The sequence below is a fragment of the Pongo abelii genome, chromosome 12, assembly GCF_028885655.2.
Source record: "Pongo abelii isolate AG06213 chromosome 12, NHGRI_mPonAbe1-v2.0_pri, whole genome shotgun sequence".
In the NCBI taxonomy this organism is placed as follows: domain Eukaryota; kingdom Metazoa; phylum Chordata; class Mammalia; order Primates; family Hominidae; genus Pongo; species Pongo abelii.
In genome coordinates this window covers 112,519,145-112,540,465 of record NC_071997.2, presented here as the reverse complement: position 1 = coordinate 112,540,465, position 21,321 = coordinate 112,519,145, and the positions used below count along the sequence as shown (strand labels likewise).

At 35.7% G+C, this 21,321-nt stretch overlaps 1 protein-coding gene across 32 annotated transcripts in view; it reads right to left on the bottom strand.

The window, feature by feature from the left end:
- Positions 1–239: 239 nt before the first annotated feature.
- PUM2 (pumilio RNA binding family member 2) overlaps positions 240–21,321 on the bottom strand; it is a 104,814-nt gene continuing 83,732 nt past the window's right edge. For 18 of the 32 annotated variants that reach the window (XM_054548350.2, XM_063713762.1, XM_054548342.2 and 15 more), the window contains 8 exons: positions 14,393–14,660; positions 11,551–11,680; positions 9,788–9,922; positions 7,583–7,720; positions 6,765–6,890; positions 6,413–6,534; positions 5,373–5,565; positions 240–3,246 (listed from right to left, as the gene is read on the bottom strand). In XM_054548350.2, the coding sequence (XP_054404325.1) occupies positions 3,115–3,246; positions 5,373–5,565; positions 6,413–6,534; positions 6,765–6,890; positions 7,583–7,720; positions 9,788–9,922; positions 11,551–11,680; positions 14,393–14,660 (1,244 nt within the window). In that variant the 3' untranslated portion in view covers positions 240–3,114. The remainder of the gene's footprint in view (positions 3,247–5,372; positions 5,566–6,412; positions 6,535–6,764; positions 6,891–7,582; positions 7,721–9,787; positions 9,923–11,550; positions 11,681–14,392; positions 14,661–21,321) is intronic. The other 14 variants (XM_054548351.2, XM_024242812.3, XM_024242815.3 and 11 more) reach the window with 1 other exon arrangement.

Sequence of the window (21,321 nt, the reverse complement as noted above, 5' to 3'; positions counted from 1 at the left end):
TGTTTATCTTTAGACAACACTGCCTCCTCAAGTTCATGTGGAAACAGGCTACAAGTTTTATCCTATGAAGTATGCAGTTATAGATTCTAAATACTAATCAAGGGATGGAATTAATACCATCAGAGGAATCAGTGGCTCCAGAACAGCACCCATATGTTAAAAATGTATTTGTTTTCCTTACGTCAGAGTAAACCTGAATGGGCAATCAATCTTAAGTTATAACTGGGTACAGAGGGGTATTTTATCTACAGAAAAACACAAGACCAGGTTTATTTCATACAATGTTATTCACACATTTTTCATTTTCTAATTTATACATAATATACAAAGAAGTGAAGTTAACATTATTTCATATGAACCAATAAGAGCCAGGACTTAGACAAACTGGTCCAGAAACAATCCCTATCAAAAGGAGACACTCAAGAGTAAAGCCTAGGTAGTTTTGCCCAATTGTTTTATTCTGAAATGTGATTTTCAGATTTTACCAAAATTTCATGCCAACTTACTAAAAGGTAAAAATTGGGGTTGGCACCCAAAATGGCAGACTGTAAAATTTCTACAAGAACAGGTATTTTTGTAGAGCAGGCCTGAAAGTATTGGGAAGATTGGGTTGTCAGCACTGGGACAAATGGGAATATCAGGACCCCAAGAAGAGGGTTTAGTTTCTCAATGTAATATTCTCTACTTGTCATTTTCTAAAATTGCAGAGATAATGCCTGTGCCAACAGAGGGCAAGGACGAAGGAAGACTAGGAATTCAACTGTACAAAGACAGGAAAGCCATTACCAATCTCCAACATGACAGCTTTGATCCTGAAACCATGGGCTGATACTGAGAACAAAAGTTCGACACGGGCTGAAATACTCTGAGGTTGGTAAAGTAGGAAAAAGTGAGAGAGCGGCTTTGTGTGGGTTTAAAAAAATGAAACAAACAAACACACACAAGGCGTTGCTGCAGTGACTGGGACATGCTGATGACCCAGTGTGACTATGAGAAGGAACGGTGACAAGTGTTTGGATTTAATGGTCTCACCAAGGAATGTTGGGTTAGAAAAGTAAAATAACTAAACACCAAACATGAAAAAGTATGCCTGGCATCCCCAAACTTTATGCCATTATTTTTAGGTTCATAATATGAACAACTAAGTGATAAAACCTTTAGATTCCATATTGTGCTCAGAAGATTGCTTTTCTTCTGCAGATCTCTAGTAAAAAAAGATCTCTTCCATATTCAGCTGACAGAGACAGCGTGTTCATTTTAGTTTTCAGCACTAAACATAAGTGGGTCAACATAAATGTTTATACAAAATACTGACTTCAACAAAATACAAAGCACTTTCTTTATCTTTCAGAAACTGAATATACACAGCAAGTTTTTTTCCAAAATATTTTCATAGGCAAAGGATTAAAAACGATTTTAATTATACACATATGGTCACAATTTTGCCTTAAAAAGATTGTTGGGAAATGTACATAAGGCCGCTTGTAAATGTACATCGTGTTACTGTTATGTCTTATGTCCAGAGGAAAAAATGTTATCATACAGATTTGCTCTTACTTGGGAGTAGGCTATTCAAAAATACAGTACTCTTCTGTACAAAGAAAAAAGTCACATCACATTTAATAAGATGAAAAAAGCATTGGCCTCCGTGGTAACCAAATATCTCAGTCCAATACTTTCTATTATGCACAATACCCTGACTTCAATTGAAAGTGATCCAAATTCTAGCATGTCCATATTAACAGTCAACAACTATGTTATAAAACAAAATGATCTCACGATAATAAAAAGAAAGCTGGTTCATACTTCTGAAACCATATAAAGATAAAAAATTTTTAAAAAATCACTCTCGATTTGGAGAAATAAATTTACATTATACAACACTATATTGCCAGGTCAGAGGGCAGGGACGTAAATGTACACTAAAATGCAAATGTATCCCAAAGAGATAAAACAAATTCCATTTACAGCATGAAGGTTTACAAATGTACACCTGTACAACCAAGGAAAGCATCACTACTAAATTAGCAAGGCTTTTATAATAAACATTGAAACAAGATTTCCTTTCAAAGTGTAAACTTACATCTATTACTACACACACAATGCATATATTTATAGAAAGCAAAAAGAGCTATCTGAATATGTAATCATGCTTAAATGCTGAGCTATCAAATTCACTTTTCAGTGGCCCCTTTTCATCTCTATCTGGTTCCTACTTTCTGCCTCTACGAAAAAGCAAAATAAAGCTCAACACTTCCTCAACATGTCTGTAATTCTATAAGCAAAACAAAATACAAATTTCCACTCTTTCTCATTGCAAACCAAACTGAAAAGTTAATAAGTGACTTAACTTTTCATTTAGTGCACTTAATTGGAAGTGTCACCATGATTTTGTATTTAACTCTTACAACAATTACATATGTAAGTATATACAATATTTCTGTACATTGCCAGAGACATTTTAGGGCAGTAATTGTATTAAAACCACATCTACTGTAAATAATGTTAGGTTCTTTTCATCTCAAACCACTTTATTCTTGTCTACTTGCTCGTTATTTGCATGATAGTTTGTGAATTATCAAAATACAACTTAACTCTTTTTAAAATATTAATAATATTTATGCAGTTGATTGTTAATCTGTTATAAAAGATTTCACGCAAAGGAAAAAAATAAGGACTATAATTCTATATACATCTCTATAAACCTGTTGTGCTATGGGGTTGTAGACCTACCAGACTGTGAGCCAGTTTATTAAAAGAATACTGTACTTTTTCCTTTAAAAACTATTTTTGTGACTTTACAAGGTAAAAATTTACAAAATATGTGACAGCTTTTTATTTTTGATACAGTTACATCATATACAGGCATTCTGTGCTTTGCCAGCAATCCAATCTGATAGGTCTCCACTCAGGGCTGAATATAATTTATAGTTCATCCCCCACCCCCCAAATATACACAAGAACCTTAAAAAATTTACAAATGGATGAATAAAGTCAATAAATAGTTTTGCTTTAAAAAAAAACTGAAGATTCATAGTTGAGTTGTGTTTTGATAATTCACACACAAAAAAATTCTTTTCACATGGTTAAATTATCTTCTGTTGCTCCTGTAATTTACAGCATTCCATTTGGTGGTCCTCCAATAGGTCCTAGGTCCGGGCTATTCTTCAAATAATACTTTTCCAACTTGGCCAGTATATGCTTCCCGTATGTGTATTTGCGCAAAGTAGTAATGTGAGGTCGGATCTGAAAAACAAATAATCTGCTTAGAAAATCTAAGTCATTTTAGTTTCTGATTTCTTAAAAAAGCACCCCCAATTCTGGGTAATTTAGAGGAATAACTGCAATTAAAAAAAATTTAAATCCAAAGAAAGCTACTTTTTGCAAAAACAGTTGTGATCTGCTCAATCCCTCCAAACATCTGTTCTCAAAATTGTTCAATGAATAAAACACTACATCTAACTATGTTACGTGGAAACAGGCAGAGGCCCCAAACATAGCAAGAAAGTTACCCAGTAATTCCACATCCAGGAATTTATTCCACCAAAAAAATTACGAAAAGACTTTTGTACAAAGCACTACTTATAACAATTAAACAATTAGGGATGATCCAAATATAATAAATGATACCAGTTAAATAACTAATGTAGCTGTTAAAAATAAGATTGCAATTTTTTATATTCATTAGTTTACAGCAGAAACACTGAATTAAAAGATAGGTAGACACTTAGAGGCCAGTACTTTGGGAGGGTAAGGTGGGAGGATCACCTGAGCCCAGGAGTTTGAGACCAGACTGGGCAACACAGCGAGACCGCATCTCTACAAAATATAAACAAAACTATAAGCATGCATGCCTGTAGTCTCAGCTACTAAGGAGACTAAAGTGGGAGGATGGCTTGAGCCAGGAGGTTGAGGCTAGTGTTAGCCAAGATCACACCACTGCACTCCAGCCTGTGCAACAGAGACCCTGTCTTGAAAGAAAAAGAAAGGAAAACTTACATCAAGTTGAAGAATGAATTTTAAAAATCAGTAGCCCAAAACACTTTTATAGATGGAAGGAATCCTAAGATATCATTTTTCTCTCTATATGAGGAGAGGACCAAAGGGGTTATGTAATTCATGTTTTGTAAATGAATTCATTAAGATCAAGAGTATTCAAAATAAGTGTTTTTTTCAGTGTTCTTTCAGTTTTCTTTATAACAATAAGTTTTCCTGCTGCAATTACTGATTTCTTAAAGAATTATTAGATTCTAGGAGGAGGATACAGAGAGGAAACAGCTTAAAGGGAATTTTATGAGTTAGTACTACCTCCCCACAACACAAACACAAAATTCTACTTAGAAAAATGTATTAGGTTAAAATCAATGTTCAACCCATGTATTATGGTAAATTAAAGGTAGTCTGCCATCTGCATATGTGGATTCAACCACTGATCAAAAATATTTTTAAAAATGACAAAGTTTGTATTAAACAGATTTTTTACTTATCATTACAATATGACTATTTACATAGCACTCACATTGTATTAGGTATCATAAGTAATCTTGAGATGAGTATATGGGAAGATATGTTTAGGTTATATGCAAATACTATACGCTATTTTATATAAGGGACTTGAGCATCCATGAATTTTGGCACAGGAGTGGGTGGGTCCTGCAACCAATCCCCCAGTTACCGAGGGGCAACTGTACAGTTAAATAAGATGAAGGCAAAAAGAACAATGTAAAACATAGGTAACAGATGAGAAATGAATATGATTCCTTAAGAATTTCTTTTGAATGACTGATTTATTTTTTGAGACAGGGTCCTGCTCTGTTGCCCAGACTGGAGTGCACTGGCATGAACACAGCCCACTTGTAGCCTCAACCTCCGGGACTCAGGCGATCCTCCCATCTCAGCTGCCTGAGTAGATGGGACCACAGGCATGTATCGTCATACCCAGCTAACTTTTAAATTTTTTGTAGAGATGGGGGTCTATGTTGCCCAGACTGGTCTTGAACTCCCACCACAGCCTCCCAAGTAGCTAGGACTAAAGGGTTGCACCATGACGCTTGTCTAATCGTTTTTTTCTTTTTTGTAGAGGCAGGGTCTTGCCACATTGCTCAGGCTGGTCTCGAACTCCTGGGCTCAAGTGATCTTGTCACCTCAGCCTCCCAATCTGCTGGAATTATGGGCAAAAGCCACCGTGTCTGGCTGTGATAACCTTAAGAATAAAAATGGAAACCATACCAATGTATCTGCCAAAGGATATCCATCAATTTTAATTTTTCCTCCAGTTATAACATACAGGAGGAAATGAAAGCCCAAGGAGGTTAAATGTGTAGCCTAAACACAAAGACAAACAGTTATCTGAGTGTCATATGCTGTATTACCTTGTGCATGATTATCTTTCTCTGAGCAGGTTCAGCCATATCAATCATCTTTTGAACCACGTAATTGGCATACTGGTCCTTCATCATGGTGTATAAGGCACTGTGAGGACCATCATTCTGGCAGCAAACCTCGTCAATCAGTAAAGCTCTCTCAGCACGGGAGGCATGAGTAACACACTTTTCTACTACATTGCTAAAAATTAAAGCAGATAAACAAAGATCTGTTATTTTTTTCTTCAGAGCAAAATTTCCTTGACTTTTGAAAGAATCTTCTCCAATGAACAATAAAACAGAAGTCAGGATGGGATTCTTTTGTCTTATGATTACTTTTATTTTATTCTTTTTTTTTTTTTTGAGACAGGGTCTTGTTCTGTCACCCGGGCTGGAGTGCAGTGACACTATCACTGCTCACTGCAGCCTTGACCTCCCTTGCTGAAGTGATTCTCCCACCTCAGCCTCCCTCATAGCTGAGACTACAGGCATGTGCCACCGTGCCTGGATAATTTTTTGTAGAGAAAGGATCTCCCTCTATGTTGTCCAGGCTGATCTCGAATTCCTGGGCTCGACTGATCCTCCTGCCTCGATCTCCCAAAGTGCTGGCTGGGATTACACGTGTGAGACACTGTACCCAGCCAATTACTTTTATAACAGAAATTGGTATCATGGAACAACCTACATCATTTTGACATCCACAAGTTTAATTACGGGTCTCTTAAAATTGTACTTCAAAAAAAGGAAAACAGATCATTAAAGCTGTGAGGCTTTCAAGAACATGTACTAAATAAATCTGCATTTCCAGTGTCGGGAAAAATTATTTTCCAAATACAGATTTCATAAATGAACATATGTGGGCAAAACAAATTTGTTATGTAGATTTTTTTAAAAAACAAAAGCAATGTTCTATAGGTGCATTTTAATGATACCAAAAAAATAAAAAAGACTGTAGTTCAATGCTACATTCTACACGTATTTCTGTGATAACTAATAAAAGTCAATGAGTTGAAAGAACTGACCCCTGAAATTACAAAGTATTGCAATACCTGGCAAATTTGTGTTGACTCAGGGCTAAAACCTTTCCCCTGATTTCGGAAACAATTTTGCTCTTGTCTTCAGGTCGACCGTGTTCCAGTACATGCTGAATAACGTAATTGCCATACTGATCCTAAGACAGATATTTAAAAATTATTTTCCCTAAGTCATTCCTTCAGAATGATATTCTTTAAAGACATGTTAATCATTTCGTCTAAAAATCCAGTAGTATAGTTAGGAGAATACAACAGGCTTTTGTCTCACTCTTTCTATAGCGTGTTTAATAACAAATTGTATTTCTTTTAAAAATTAAAACAATTTCCAAAAATATATAAACATTTCAAATTTTTAGGGAATTTATACCTGTACCAACTGCTCTGTATGTTGGTGGAGTTCTTCTAAGATAGGTAAGGTCTGTTCTGCAGTGCAATGCTCTAGGATGCGCTGAATTACTCTGCAGCCATAAGGATGAGTTGAAAGCACAAATACCTGAGGACAATTAGAAGAATTAAAATTTTTATTCTCTGACATTTTTGAACAGTTCTATGAAGCAGACTGGTTTTTTTGTTTGTCCGTTTTGTCAACACCTAGAAGCAGTTTGAAATAGAAAGGTGATGAACTCACATTTAATATAACTACCACCATGTTAGCAAAGACTGGAGAGTGGGGACAGGGAGCACTCCATTTAGGAGCTGAAGATATTTTGATAAAAAGGAACCTGACTAGAACTTTACCTGAACCTGAGGTTATGTAACAATGAGAATGAATGGGTGAAAAGAGAAAGGGCAGTTCAGCATTAGGAAATATTAATTACTATGTATTAGTTACAAATTGCTATGTGTTTTCTGTCTTATTATACTGTCTTATGTCTTTCTCCAAACCTCCTTCCCTTCTCTGAGTAAACCTGAAAACATCGTTGGGTATAAATAAAAAATAATTCTAACAGTGATTACCTTTAATTCTTAAAGTAATGTGATTAAACTATTTCTGTTTTGCAGCCTCAGAAAAATGAAGCTATCTACTGACTATGAAAGAGGAAGAAATTAATGTACGTTTACTGTTTTGTATCCTATTTTTGTATACAAGTGCTGGGTATTATCTAGTGACTTATGAAAAACGTGTTGATATTCAAAATTCTAAAATAATGCCCTAACAAATTATAAGCCAAAACTCAAACATACTTGTCCCTTGAAAGCATCAATGATGAACTGCAGTGACTGTGGCTGAACACATTCGATACATTTTTGTACAACATGGTTTCCATTCTGGTCTTTCACACATTTGAGCACATGACCATCCAGCTCCTTTACCATTTCACTCTGCAAAAGACAGGATGTCATTTAAATTATTACCTCAAACAAGAAAATACTAGTATATTTTATCTCAGTATTAAAAATTAAAAATATTAAAAATCTCAGTATATTTATCTCAGTATTAAAAATACTGAGATGGGAACAAAAATATATTCAAAAATATTATTTCCTGTTTGTCAAGGGTTTAAATTTTTTTCTCTTGTAGTATAATTAGCAGAAACCATTGAAAAGTGAAAATTATTAAAACATACTGCAGGATTATAATGTAAATGATGTATGTTGAAACAACGTAGTGATGCTGAACTTGCTGTATTTAAACTGTCTTCACTGTGTAAATCATCCACTAATATTTATCAGGCGGTTAACTAACATGACTAATTCAGAATTCTACACTTTTGCCTTACTTAGTACCACCTCCACCACCAAAGGAATTATTTTAATGGCTAAGTGAGTTTATCAAGTACATAGAAAAGGCTAAGAAGTTGATGACTACTTATGGGCTATGTGATTTTTACATATTATCTCAATAATTCCCTAAGGGAAGAATTAATGTCAGATATCTTTGTTCTTTTATAAAATGCTCTTATAATAAAGTGCTTATAGCTAGGTGCGATGGCTCACACCTGTAATCCCAGCACTTTGGGAGCCTGAGGCTGGTGGATCAACTGAGCTCAGGAGTTTGAGACCAGCCTGGGCGACATGGCTCCGGCTACTACCAAAAATAGAAAAAACCAGCCAGACGTGGTGGCGCATGTCTGTAATCCCAGCTACTTCGGAGGCTGAGGCAGGAGAATCGCTTGAACCTGGGAGGCAGAGGTTGCAGTGAGCCAAGATTGCGCCACTGCACTCCAGCCTGGGTGACACAGCAAGACTCCGTCTCAAAAAAAAAAAAAAAAAAAAAAAGAAAAGAAAGAAATCCAAACAATACTGTTATTCATTAACTGTTTCAACAAAGACTTACTGCTAATGCTTTATTTTTAAATATCAAAGACATTTTAAAAATATCTATACCAGTTAGAAACTTGTGGCAGAGAAGTTTCTAAGCTTTTAAATAATTAAATGTGTTTATATTTCTCCATTGTGACATACCTTAAAATTACTGTAAAACTCAGAATTTCCTCTGGAGGAGTAATAGTATTTTCTCACAGATTTTAATGCAGTGATGAATATATACACATATATAGCCATCCGTCCATATATTACTATTTATTGAAATTTTCTTCTATTGTATGAGTCAGACAATCTCTTTCCAAACTTAAACTACCATTACCTTTTAAGAAATAATTATTTCCTTCAGTCTTATGCTTTCATTGTAATACATAAATCATGTAGTCAGAAAACAGTATTGATTTGGGGCTATAAATTTCTTATTAAAAGTCTGTTTAATCTTATGTACAATAACCCCACTAATTAGTGTTGCTTCACAGTGTATTTTAAAAATCTGGTGGATCAGCATTTATCTTCATCCCCTACTCTCAATATTCTTGTCTATTTCAAATGATTTTAAGCATTATTTTAATCAATAATTCCATTATTAATGTGAAATATTTAGACTTTCCATCCAATAACACAGAATATTTCTCATTTAATTTATGTGTTCTTGTTTTTCTCAAAAAATTATAAATTTTTAAAGAGAATTCTTAAGTTACTTTTTTGCTGGGCTATATATTTATTTTAAAAAATTTTCATATATGTAAATAAAACTGATATATAGTAACGCTATTGGTTCCCAAAATTTTCTTCTTATAATAGAAACATTAGACACCATCAAAATAAACACTGGAAAATAGTAACATGCATTCTCCCATTGCAGAAAATCAAGTAAGCAAGTAGTAATAAAAACACTCATCATTTAACATTCTGCTTGCCACATAGGTGCTAAAATATCTTCATTCAGAAATTATCTGCTTTGTGACTTCTAATTAGTAGTGTGCTATTTAGGACACAGTAACAACATTTTAGTCCAGTTGTGGAAATATTTAAGTCTTTTCACTTCAAGATTATTGTAAGATTAAAAACATGTAATAATTTAAAAATTGAATAAAATAATACAGAAATTTTGTCTTAACTTACAATTACCTGCTGGTCAGAAGAAATAGATTCTAATGCTTTCTGAATAACGCGGCAGCCATACATCTGCAAGGCTAAGGGTAGAACATGACCACGAATACGAGTAGCCAGGGCTAATTTTTGATCCAGACTCCCAAACTGACAGAAAAGATATAACATTAATAATAAGTGACCTTAATATTGCTTTGTTGAACTTGAGTAAGGCAGTGTTTGCAGTCTATTCATTCTATCAGTAACTATGTAGGGCAGGGGCTTTAAGGTAGAAGCTAATTAAGATAGACTGGGAGATGTTTGCAATAATAATTTTTCATTACTTCTTTGGGTTAAGTCTTACTAAAATTGCCTTGTTACTAATATGTTAACTACCTTTTAAAGAAACACTCTTCTAAAGCGAACATCTTTACAAAACCCTTCATCTTTAATATATAACTTTCTTAGCCATACGTTGACCACCAAAACTCTCACCCAGACAATCATCAAACTACATTCTGATATGATTGAGGAAAAAAACTGTTAAAGTCATTAAGCTACAACACAGATGCTTATAAATTTAAAAATTGGCTAAACTGTAAAATAACACATATCTATAAATCCAAAGACTATAGTGTTATTCATTAACTACTTCACCAAAGATTGACTACCAATGCTTTATATTTTCAAATATGAATCAGGATTAATAGCAAATTTTCATTTAAAGTGGTTCATGTTAAAATTTTTTTTGTGACAAACTGTCATTTGAACCATTTTTAGCTAGATGATTGAGTAGCATTAATTATATTCACACTGTCGTGCAACCACCATCACTATTTGTTTCCAAATCTTTTCCATGGCCTCAAACACAAATGCTGTATCCATTAAACGGTAACTTTCTAAACCCTTCTTCCTCTAGGCCCAGTAAGCCCTAATCTACTTTATGCCACTATTAGTTATTCTAGACATTTCATACTGGTAGATCACTATCAATGTTTGTCCTTTTGTGTGTAGCTTATTTCACTTAAGTTAGTATTTTCAAGGTCCATCCATGTTGTAGTATGGATGAATAATATTCTATATGGCTGAATAATTTCTATTTTTATGGCTGAATAATATTCTATAATGTACACATATACCACTTGTATTTTATTCATCTGTTGACGGACACTTGGGCTGTTTCCGCCTTTTGGCTATTGTGAATAATGGTGCAATGTATACTGGTGTTCAAGTTCCTGCTTTCAATTCATTTGCTTTCAATTGTACCCCAGGAGTACAATTGCTGGATTGTGTGACGATTCAATATTTAATTTTGAGAAACTGCCAAACTGTTTTCCATAGCAGCTACACCATTTTACATTTCCACCGGCAATTTATGAGGGCTCTAATTTCTCCATATCCTCATCCACATTTGTTATTTTCCGATTTTATGTTTTTCAATTACAGCCATCTTAGTATGTATAAAATGGTATCTCATTGTGAGATTGATCTGCATTTCCCTGATTAGTAAGGATGTTGAGCATCTTTTCATGGCCTATTTGGCCTTTTATATTATTTTACATAGAGAAATGTCTATGCAAGCCCTTTGTCCATTTGTCATTTGGGTTGTCTTTTTGTTGTTGACTTTTTAGGAGTTCATTATAATATATCCTGGATATATAATTTGTAAATATCTTATCCCTGGCTTATTATCTTTTTTTATATGAAAATGACTTTACCCAACTTTCAGAGCTTTTCTTAGCATCAAGTATACAACAGCTGGATGGGTGGATATACAACTATGCATGAATCCTTACCTCAAAAAACTTCTGTATAACATAGTTGCCAAAAACATCAGTCATTAATTGATAGGCTGCTTGCAGAATTTCATTAAATACCATCTGTCGCTCAGCTGGAGTAGCTCTCTCTAGCTTTTGCTGTATGAATCTACATAGGGAACATTTTTAATATGACAATATGTTTTTTAATACACTTGAGTATTACACCCTACCCTTCCACATATATGCACTGCAAGTTATTTCCAGAAACATTAACATACTTTATATAGTAGACAGCTAACTTACAGCAAAAAGGACAAAAGTTATATAGCATTTCTTTATAACACCTTATCTAAAGATAGAGTGACAAAAAAACTGGATATAAAGATGTTCAATCTTTCTTAGGTTGGTTTGGTTACATTACAATCAACAAGAAAATTACGTAAATTTTGCTGCTTATTTATTTTTCATAATATACAATGTATTACTAAACATCTAACTTTTAGAACAATAAGGAAACCCTTAGAAGTAAAATTCATCCAACATGAATGAATTCCTAACCAAGATAGCCATTCTGGGTGACACAAGGCTCATTTGTTACTCTGAAGGAACTGCCAACTACAGTCATGCATTGCTTAACCACATTTCAATTGACAATGAGCCACATATACAATGGTGGTCCCATAAGATTATAATGGAGATAAATTCCTATTGGGTAGGAACTGTCATAACATCATAGGGCAATACATTATTCAGGTGTTCATGATGACATAAACCTACTGCACTGTCAGTTTATAAAAGTATAGTATGGCCGGGTGCAGTGGCTCACGCATGTAATCTCAGCACTCTGGGAGGCCGAGGTGGGTGGATCACCTGAGGTCAGGAGTTCGAGACCAGCCTGGCCAACATGGTGAAACCCTGTCTCTACCAAAAATATAAAAATTAGTTGGGCACAGTGGCAGATGCCTGTAAGCCCAGCTACTCAGAAGGCTGAGGCAGGAGAATCACTTGAACCCAGGAGGCGGAGGTTGCAGTGAGCCGAGATCATGCCATTGCACTCCAGCCTAAGCGACAGAGTGAGACTCCGTCTCAAAAACAAACAAACAAAAAAGTGTAGTACATATAATTGTGTACGGTGCGTATCTGATAATAAACAACTGAGTTACTGGTTTGTGTATTTAGTATACTTTTAATTGTTATTTTAGAGTGTATTCCACTTGTTTTTTTTTAAAAAAAAAAAAAAGTAAAACACCCTCAGGTAGATTTCAGAAGGTATTCCAGAAAAAGCACTGTTATCATAGGAGAGGACAGCTCCATAGGTGTTGCTGCTAAAGATCTCCTAGTGGAAGAAGACATGGAGTTAGAAGAGAGTGATACTGATGAGCTTTACACTTTATAGGTTAATGTGCGCATTTGTGTCTTAGTTCTTAACAAAAAGTTTAAAAAATCTGTAAACAGAAAAAGTCTCACAGAATAAGCATATAAAAGAAATACTTTTGTACAGCTGTACAATGTGTTTCTGTTCTAAGCTAAGTGTTATTACAAGAGTCAGTAAGTTAAAAAAAATTAAAAAGCTCAAATGTTACAGTAAACTCAGCCTGGGCAACATAGTGAGACCCTGTCTCTACAAAAAAATTTTAAGTAATTAGACAGGTGTGATGGTGCGTGCCTGTAGTCCCAGCTAGTCGGGAGGCTTAGCTGGGAGGATTGCTTGAGCCCAGGAGTTTGAGGTTGCAGTGAGTGATGATCATGCTACTGTATTCCAGCTTGGGTAACAGAGTAAGACCCTGTCTCAGAGGGGAGAAGTTACATTAAGGTTAATTTATTATTGAAGAAAAAAAGTTTTAAATAAATTCAGTGTAGTTGAAGTGTACAGTGTTTATAAAGTCTAGAGGAGTGTACAGTAATGTCCTATGCCTTTGCATATACTCACAACTCACTCACTCGCTCGGAGCAACTTCCAGTCCTGCAAGCTCCATTCACGTTAAGTCCCCTACACAGGCATATGATTTTTTAATCTTTTATACTATAGTTTTACTGTATCTTTTCTATTGTTTATTATGCGTAGGTATACAAATACCATTGTTACAAATGCCTACAGTATTCAGTACAGTGACATGCTGTACAGATTTGCAGCCTAGGCGCAATATACAGAGTAGGTGTGTAGTAGGCTATGCCATCTAGGTTTGCATAGGTACACTCTTTAATGTTCACACAACGTATTTTCTAGAATGTATCCCCATAATTAAGTGATGCATGACTATATAGGGAGACAAAATTTGTACGCCATCTAATCTAAAATGACTTAAAAACTTGAGGTTTACCTTAAAGCTATAAAGAGAGAAAATATCTTAAATTTATTAAATGTGTTACAATTCTATTTTCCTTTCTATCTTGACAATGTTAATTCAGATATATCTCTCATGTACTACATTCGTTTTAATGTAAAAAGGCACCAAATTTTCCTATAACAAATGTGAATGTTTCAATCTAAGCCAAGTCACACTGAATACCAACCTATAATGCAACACAAAGGCATTTAACATTGTTTGCTATATTTTTTAAACGCACCATGAGGGTCACTTAAGCCCACAAATGTAATACAGAGCTGATGTAATCAAAATAACCCACTGGAGGGGGCCCTGCTATATTCTCATCATAACAATATTCTCACTGCAAAAAACTGGAAAACTGTAAAAAATTAAAACCTGTATTTTTATAATTTATCCTAACATGAAAGAAAAAACACATAATCCGTATTGAATTTTAGCTCTTAAAAGCTTCCAACTTTAATGCAGACTAAAGTCCAGAAAAATTTAAGCTTTTATAAGGCAGCAATTTCCAAAGCAAAAATGAAGTGAGAAATATCATAATCACCTACCTAGAACCATGCTGGTCTTGAGAAAACTCAACTATATGTCCAATCAAGTCTCTAAGTTGAAGGTTTGGGAAGCGGTTGTTTCTGAAATCTTCCAATAATCTACTGCGGCCAGAAGGCATAATATCAGACCTATTATACCGAAGCCGCGAAGGAGGAAAGAGCTGGCTGCTGGAGCTAAATAGACTGGAAGTGCTTGAAGCACTTCGATATTTTGCTTCTGCTCCAGGTGCTGCAGAGATATATCGACCACTACCATTTGTCAGTCCTCCTACAACAAAGCAGCTATGGTCAGCAAGTATTTTTGACAAAGTTATTCCTCAAATAAAATTTACTTTAGCTACAAATTCAGTCAATAAAGAAATATTTCCCCCCACTAATTCCTACTTGTTATGACAGAACATTAAAATTAGGAGGGGAAAATCTCACCCATATACCTCATGTATGTGGCTATATGATAAAGAGACTAGAAAACATGAGAAAAATAAGTGTGTATTTATTCTTCAGCAGCTTAGTTTAAATGTTAATTATATGACCTAGTGTCATATGCACTCTTATCAATGCCAGAACACTGAAACTACCAATAAAATTTTCAGTTACATTAACAAGCAAGTTTAAATTGCTAGGAAACTTACATTTTAAGCCACTGAAATAGACTGAAATTTATTCGCATTATTAACACAATAACATTGAGTGTTAAATCTGTAGTTTTTGCATTCGGTCATATATACTTCTATGTAAAGATAAATCAATTCTTAAACCACTGATGGTATGAACTTTAAAAAGCCAAAATAGTAGGTAATAAATCTAAATTATACACTATTTTAAGATTTTAAAATTTTTATTTAAAATATCTGACATAAGGTCGGGCGTGGTGGCTCATGCCTGTAATCCCAGCACTTTGGAAGGTCGAGAGGGCGGATCATGAGGTCAGGAGTTTGAGACCAGCCTGGCCAACGTGGTGAAACCCTGTCTCTACTAAAAATACAAAAATTAGCCAGGCGGGGTGGGGGGCATCTGTAATCCCAGCTACTCGGGAGGCTGAGGCAGGAGAATTGCTTGAACCTGGGAGGCAGAGGTTGCAGTGAACCAAGATCACACTACTGCACTCCAGCCTGGGTGACACAGCAAAACTCTATCTCCAAAAAAAAAAAAAAAAAAAAAATATATATATATATATATATATATATATATTTGACATAAATCCACTATTTCACAAACAACAGTATTAATAAACAGCAGTTATTATTCCTAGAGCCTTATCATTTACAATAAATAAAAGACATCTTTAACTTACATTCCATTCCAAGAAAGAAAATCAAAGAGCAGTCAATAGAAATAAAAATAAATACATGCAGGAAATTTTTAAAGTTACAATTAACAGTTTAAAAGTACTTGACAGTGTCCTTTTAAAAAAGAAAAATGTATAGATAGTTGTAAAATACACATTAGTAGAGTTCAGAAAAACAAAATCCACTACCAGAATCATGCTATTATTATATGCAAACTCTATGCAGAGTAGTACTATATATACAATCCAGGCCACAGGGTAGAGATGGTCCCAAGGATACACTGTCAGTGCAAAGCTATACGGAGGTATTAAAGGTCGAAAAGAACTACAAGGACAGAGAGCAGTAAAATAGTCAAATCCTGGAGGGTAAATTGGGTTAGAACATTCCTCTTTCACTTTCTGTCCCTACTGTCCTAGCTTTACTTTTTTTCATTGAACTTCCTATTACATAGCATATCATGCATTATTTATTTGAATGCCCAGCCCCGTCTCCAATTCAAGAGCCATAAAATTAAATTAATCTACATGTTAGCTACCTGGTGCCTAGAACAATGTCTAGACCAGCCTGACCAACATGGTGAAACCCCACCTCTACTAAAAATACGAAAAAAGATTAGCTGGGCGCGGTGGCATGCACCTGTAATCCCAGCTACTCAGGAGGCTGAGGCAGGAGAATCGCTTGAACCCGGGATATGGAGGTTGCAGTGAGCAGAGATTGCCCCACCGCAGTCCAGCCTGGGCGCCAGAGTGAAACCGTCTCCAAAAAAAAAAAAAAAAAGCAAGCGTGTAATTTAACAAGCTATCTTACACACCAAAATCACTAAGATCAAATTCTTGTTTGGTCCAGTTATACATAACTATCTCTGCACCCATGCAGGATATTCAAAACGTTCAAGAGTTCAGTGTTTCAATACTGTCTCACTACTGCCAGCCTTTCCACTTCCATTATTTGTTTACATATTTCTAACTGTTCATAACAATAACTGATCACTAGCCCATCTGATTCTTTATAATTGGGTCCTTATCACATCCTGCACAGCTACTGGGTTTTCTCTAGCATCCCTGCCCTTTTTGAAGGGCAGGGGTGCTTTGCTTATCATTTCAATCTGGTTAAAAATTTTTTCCTTAATCAGCTGACTTTAAGATTCACCAATCCATTTTTATACACATCAATTGTATTTTTCCCTTCAAAGTCCATTTTGATGATGTGACTTTATGATAAAAACCTACAGCATCCTGGTAAGAGTACATGCTCTAAGATCTTCAACCTAGTTTTCAAGTCATTACTCCAAACCTATTTTTCACACAAATTTCTTAGTAGTGCCCTAACTGTTCATACCCCTCACCCCACTTACTCATTACTATTTCTTATCATTACCTCAAACATACCCTTAATGCATTAAAGATTTTCGACACCAAATTCAAAATACGTACTCACCCCAGGAAATGAAGAAGCCGGTTTTATTTGGTACCTCCCAAATATCCTGACAATAAGCAACAGGAATTTCTCCCATATCTATGTATTCTTTTATTTATATTCTATCAGCTCCTAACAACAGAACTCCTGTGCACATGGTATATACAATATCTGTCTAATAATATTACACTGCCTTGAATTTTAAAAAACCATAGACATTCAGTTCTAGAAGACTAAGTGGTCTTCTCATATATGAAATTCACAAATTTGGCCAGGCGTGGTGGCTCACGCCTATAATCCCAGCATTTTTGGGAGGCTGAGACAGGCATATAGCTTGAGGTCAAGAGTTTGAGACCAGTCTGGGCAACATGGCAAAACTCCATCTCTACAAAAAATACAAAAGTTAGCCAGGAGTGGTGGTGGTATGTGCCTGTAGTCCCAGCTACTCGGGGAGGGTGAGGTTGTGAGGATCGCTTGAGCCTGGGAGGCAGAGGTTGCAGTGAGATGAGATTGTGCCACTGCACTCCAGCCTGGACAACAGAGCAAGACCTTGTCTCAAAAACGAAACAAAACAAAACAACAACAATAATAATCCCCCCACCAAAAAAAAAAAAAAAGAGAGAGAAAAAGAAAAAAATATTCTCCAGAAACTAATTCACTGAAAGGATGAACTAACACAAATTAATTTCACCCAGGGAAGCATACCTTTTCTCTTAGAAATAAGTGTGTAAAACCCAATTTTTAACATACATTAGACATTTTAAATTTTGTTGTCTAAATATTGAAAGCAGGTCATCTAAAATATCTGGAGATTGAGAGACATTCTATGAAACACGCCTATGCCCTTTAAAAATGTCAAGGTCATAAAAAACAAACAGTTCAAGATTAAAGAAAAGAGCAGTGATGAAAATAATCTGTGATCCTCAATTTGACAATGGGCCCCCAAATCAATCTCCCTTTCTCTTTCTTATAAAGGTAATCAGTGTGATAAGCAGCAAAGTTTGAATAAAGTTGGCTGCTTTGATTAGTGGTTTATCAGTGTTAATTTCCTGACTTCAGTAATTGTGCTTATATGAAAACATATACTTATTGTCAAGAAACATACACTTTTGAGTAAGGGACATCATGCCTGCAACTTCTTTTTTTTTTTTTTTTGAGACAGGGTCTCACTCTGTCGCCCAGGCTGGAGTGCAGTGACACAATCTTGGCTCACTGCAATCTCCCCTTCCTGGGTTCAAGCGATTCTCCCGCCTCAGCCTCCCGAGTAGCTGGGATTACAGGTGCGTACCACCATGCCCAGCTAAGTTTTGTATTTTTTTTAGTAGAGATGGGGTTTCACCATGTTGGCTAGGCTGGTCTCAAACTCCTGACCTCAAGTGATCCGCCCGCCTCAGCCTCCAAAAGTGCTGAGATTACAGAGGTGAGCCACCACGCTGGCCCACTTGCAACTTCCTTTCAAAAGTAAACCCAAATAGTGTTGTGGATGAGGGGAAGAAGAGAGGGAGAGAGAATCATACAGCCAATGTGATAAAGCGGTAACATCTGGAAAACACGGGTGAAGGGTATAGTTTTGCAATTTTCCCATTAGTCTCAAATTATCCCAGAATTGGTTAAAAACAAACACATAAACAGATCATCCATATTCATACTTCTGCTGCTGGTGGTCTAAAAGCAGCTATGTTCTGCACCAAAAGTATTAAAGAGATAAGGTCTTTTCATTTCGTCATTCAGTCCCCACTACCATTCATGACTGTTTAATCACTATCTGCCTAAGAGTGTATATAGGACATGTAGATCAGTACTACAATTTCACAGATGAGGTCACTATGGTCCAATAGTCCAAAAGGTATGGGACATGCAGCTAGTCTGCCAAGACCCTTCGGCCAGAGCTTATCTCATACGACAGTGTGCCAATCTTCTGTGCTATTTGTATCTTTCATGTTCATTCATGAGAACTTTAATTGGTTCCAGGACCCACACAAGATACCAAAAATCTGTGGAAGCTGAACTCCAGTAGTTTGGTCTTATGTAACCTATGGATATGAAAGGCAAGACCTCCGTATCTACAAGGTCCACCTTTATCCAAGCATGCAGAATCTGTGGAGATAAGGCAGATCCTTCGTGGGGGAGGGGGTGGTGGGGGAGACTGTAAGTGAAACCACCACAAAATAAATAAATCTGTCTAGCCTTCATTTTTCATTATTTTCTACCTCTGGGATTAGAATGACAGCTACTCAATCTATGAGGCCTGTATATTCTTTTAAGAATACAGATTCCTGACCCTTACTTAAGACATACATAATTACTCCTTCTGGAAAATCTACCTGAAGGATATTCTGATAGAAGAGTATGGGGACTAATTAATTAGAATAAAAATAATTTAATGCTTCATTTTACAACAGGTTTTCAACTACTAATTGCAAATAAAAATGAAAGTAAGTATGCCCCGTGCAGTGGCTCAGGCCTGTAATCCCAGCACTTTGGGAGGCTGAGGTGGGCGGATCACTTGAGGTTAAGAGTTCAAGACCAGCCTGGCCAACATGGTGAAACCCCGTCTCCACTATATATGTGTAAAAAAATTAGCTGGGTGTGGTGGCGTACACCTGTAGTCCCAACTACTTGGGAGGATGAGACAGGAGAATTGCTTGAACCCAGGAGGCGAAGGTTACAGTGAGCAGAGATTGCACCACTGCACTCTAGCTTGGGCAACAGAGCAAGACCCTGTCTAAACAAACAAAACAAAACAAACAAAATACATATATATGTATGTCATATACATTTAATATAGTTCATGCACACAGGATGAATGCTGAAATAAAAATATAAAACAGAAGTTACGGAAAGATAGTATTTCTTTCCAGATTAATATATAAATGACTCAAATGTGTGGGGCATTTTCATTTTTTTCCCTCAGAATTTAAAATTTTTTGTATGTCTACTGCATTAAAAATAATATATATATATTATATATACATATACACATATATATACATTTTTGGGTCCTGAAAAGGATACAACTACACACAGGCTACTAGGTAATTGTTTCAGAAGCCAAGGCTCTGGAAATCACAATAAATTGAAAGATGATAGCTACAGTAGGCAAAGAATCAAAGATACAGAAGGAGTAGCTGGGAATGTCTAAAACAAGGACAGAATATTTTACAGCATTTAGCTACTTCTACTCCATAAAGAGGGCAACTTAGTACTTTTAGTTCAGTATTTTCTGATTACTTTTCAAAACTATCTGCATGTTGCCTGGCTTTAGTGAGAAAACTTAAAGTTAAGTGGGGGAAAAGACAGAACAGTGCTTCTCAATACGCACATGAATCACCTTGGGATCTTGATTACATGTTTCTAAATCCCCATAGTTGGTACTACATGCTAGTCCTTGAGGGTCTATGGCATATAGTAATTTATTATTTTGTTGAAAAAGGCAACTATCTGCGAGCCCAGCTCACATTATTATCTGCACATTAATATGGTCCTATATACAATAACTTTTTAAAAGGTAGCTACCATTTGTTGAAGATTTTATGTTGGATACTGTGATATGCAAATTGTGCATAAAATGCTGCACTGTGTTGCAGCCTCCAAAAAGTCAGTTTTTATAAATGTTGTAAGTCATCCAATTGAGGAAAAAAAATTTTCTATTATGTGGCTCAAAGTTCTTCGAGCTTCTACCCCATTACTTAACTGGCTAAGACTTTGGATTCAGACTTGGGAAATCAGGGGGCAAATGGGACGACATTCCGCCACCAAATACATATTCAAGTTTTAACCCCCTGTACCTGTGAATGTGACGTTCTTTGGGAAAAGCATCTTTGTAAATATAATCAAGTTAAAATTGGATCAGGATGGGTTATCACCCAATCACTAGTGTCCTCATAAGAAATGGAAAATTTAGAGATGCATGGGGAGAATGCCGTGTGATGATGGACACTGATACTGAAGTGATGTATCCACAAGCAAGGAACATCAAAGATGGCCAGCAACTACCACCAAAACCTAAGAAGAGACAGAAAGGGTTGTCCCCTAGATACTTTGTAGCATAGTCCTGCTGACATCTTGATTTCAGATGTACAGCCTTTAAAACTGAGTGGAAAAAATTTCTATTGTTTGAAGCCACCTACTTGTAGTCATTTGTTACAGCAGTCCTAGGAAACGAATACAAATGTCACCCTTTTTTTTTAATTCAAGAAAATCAACCATATATTAGCTGGAATT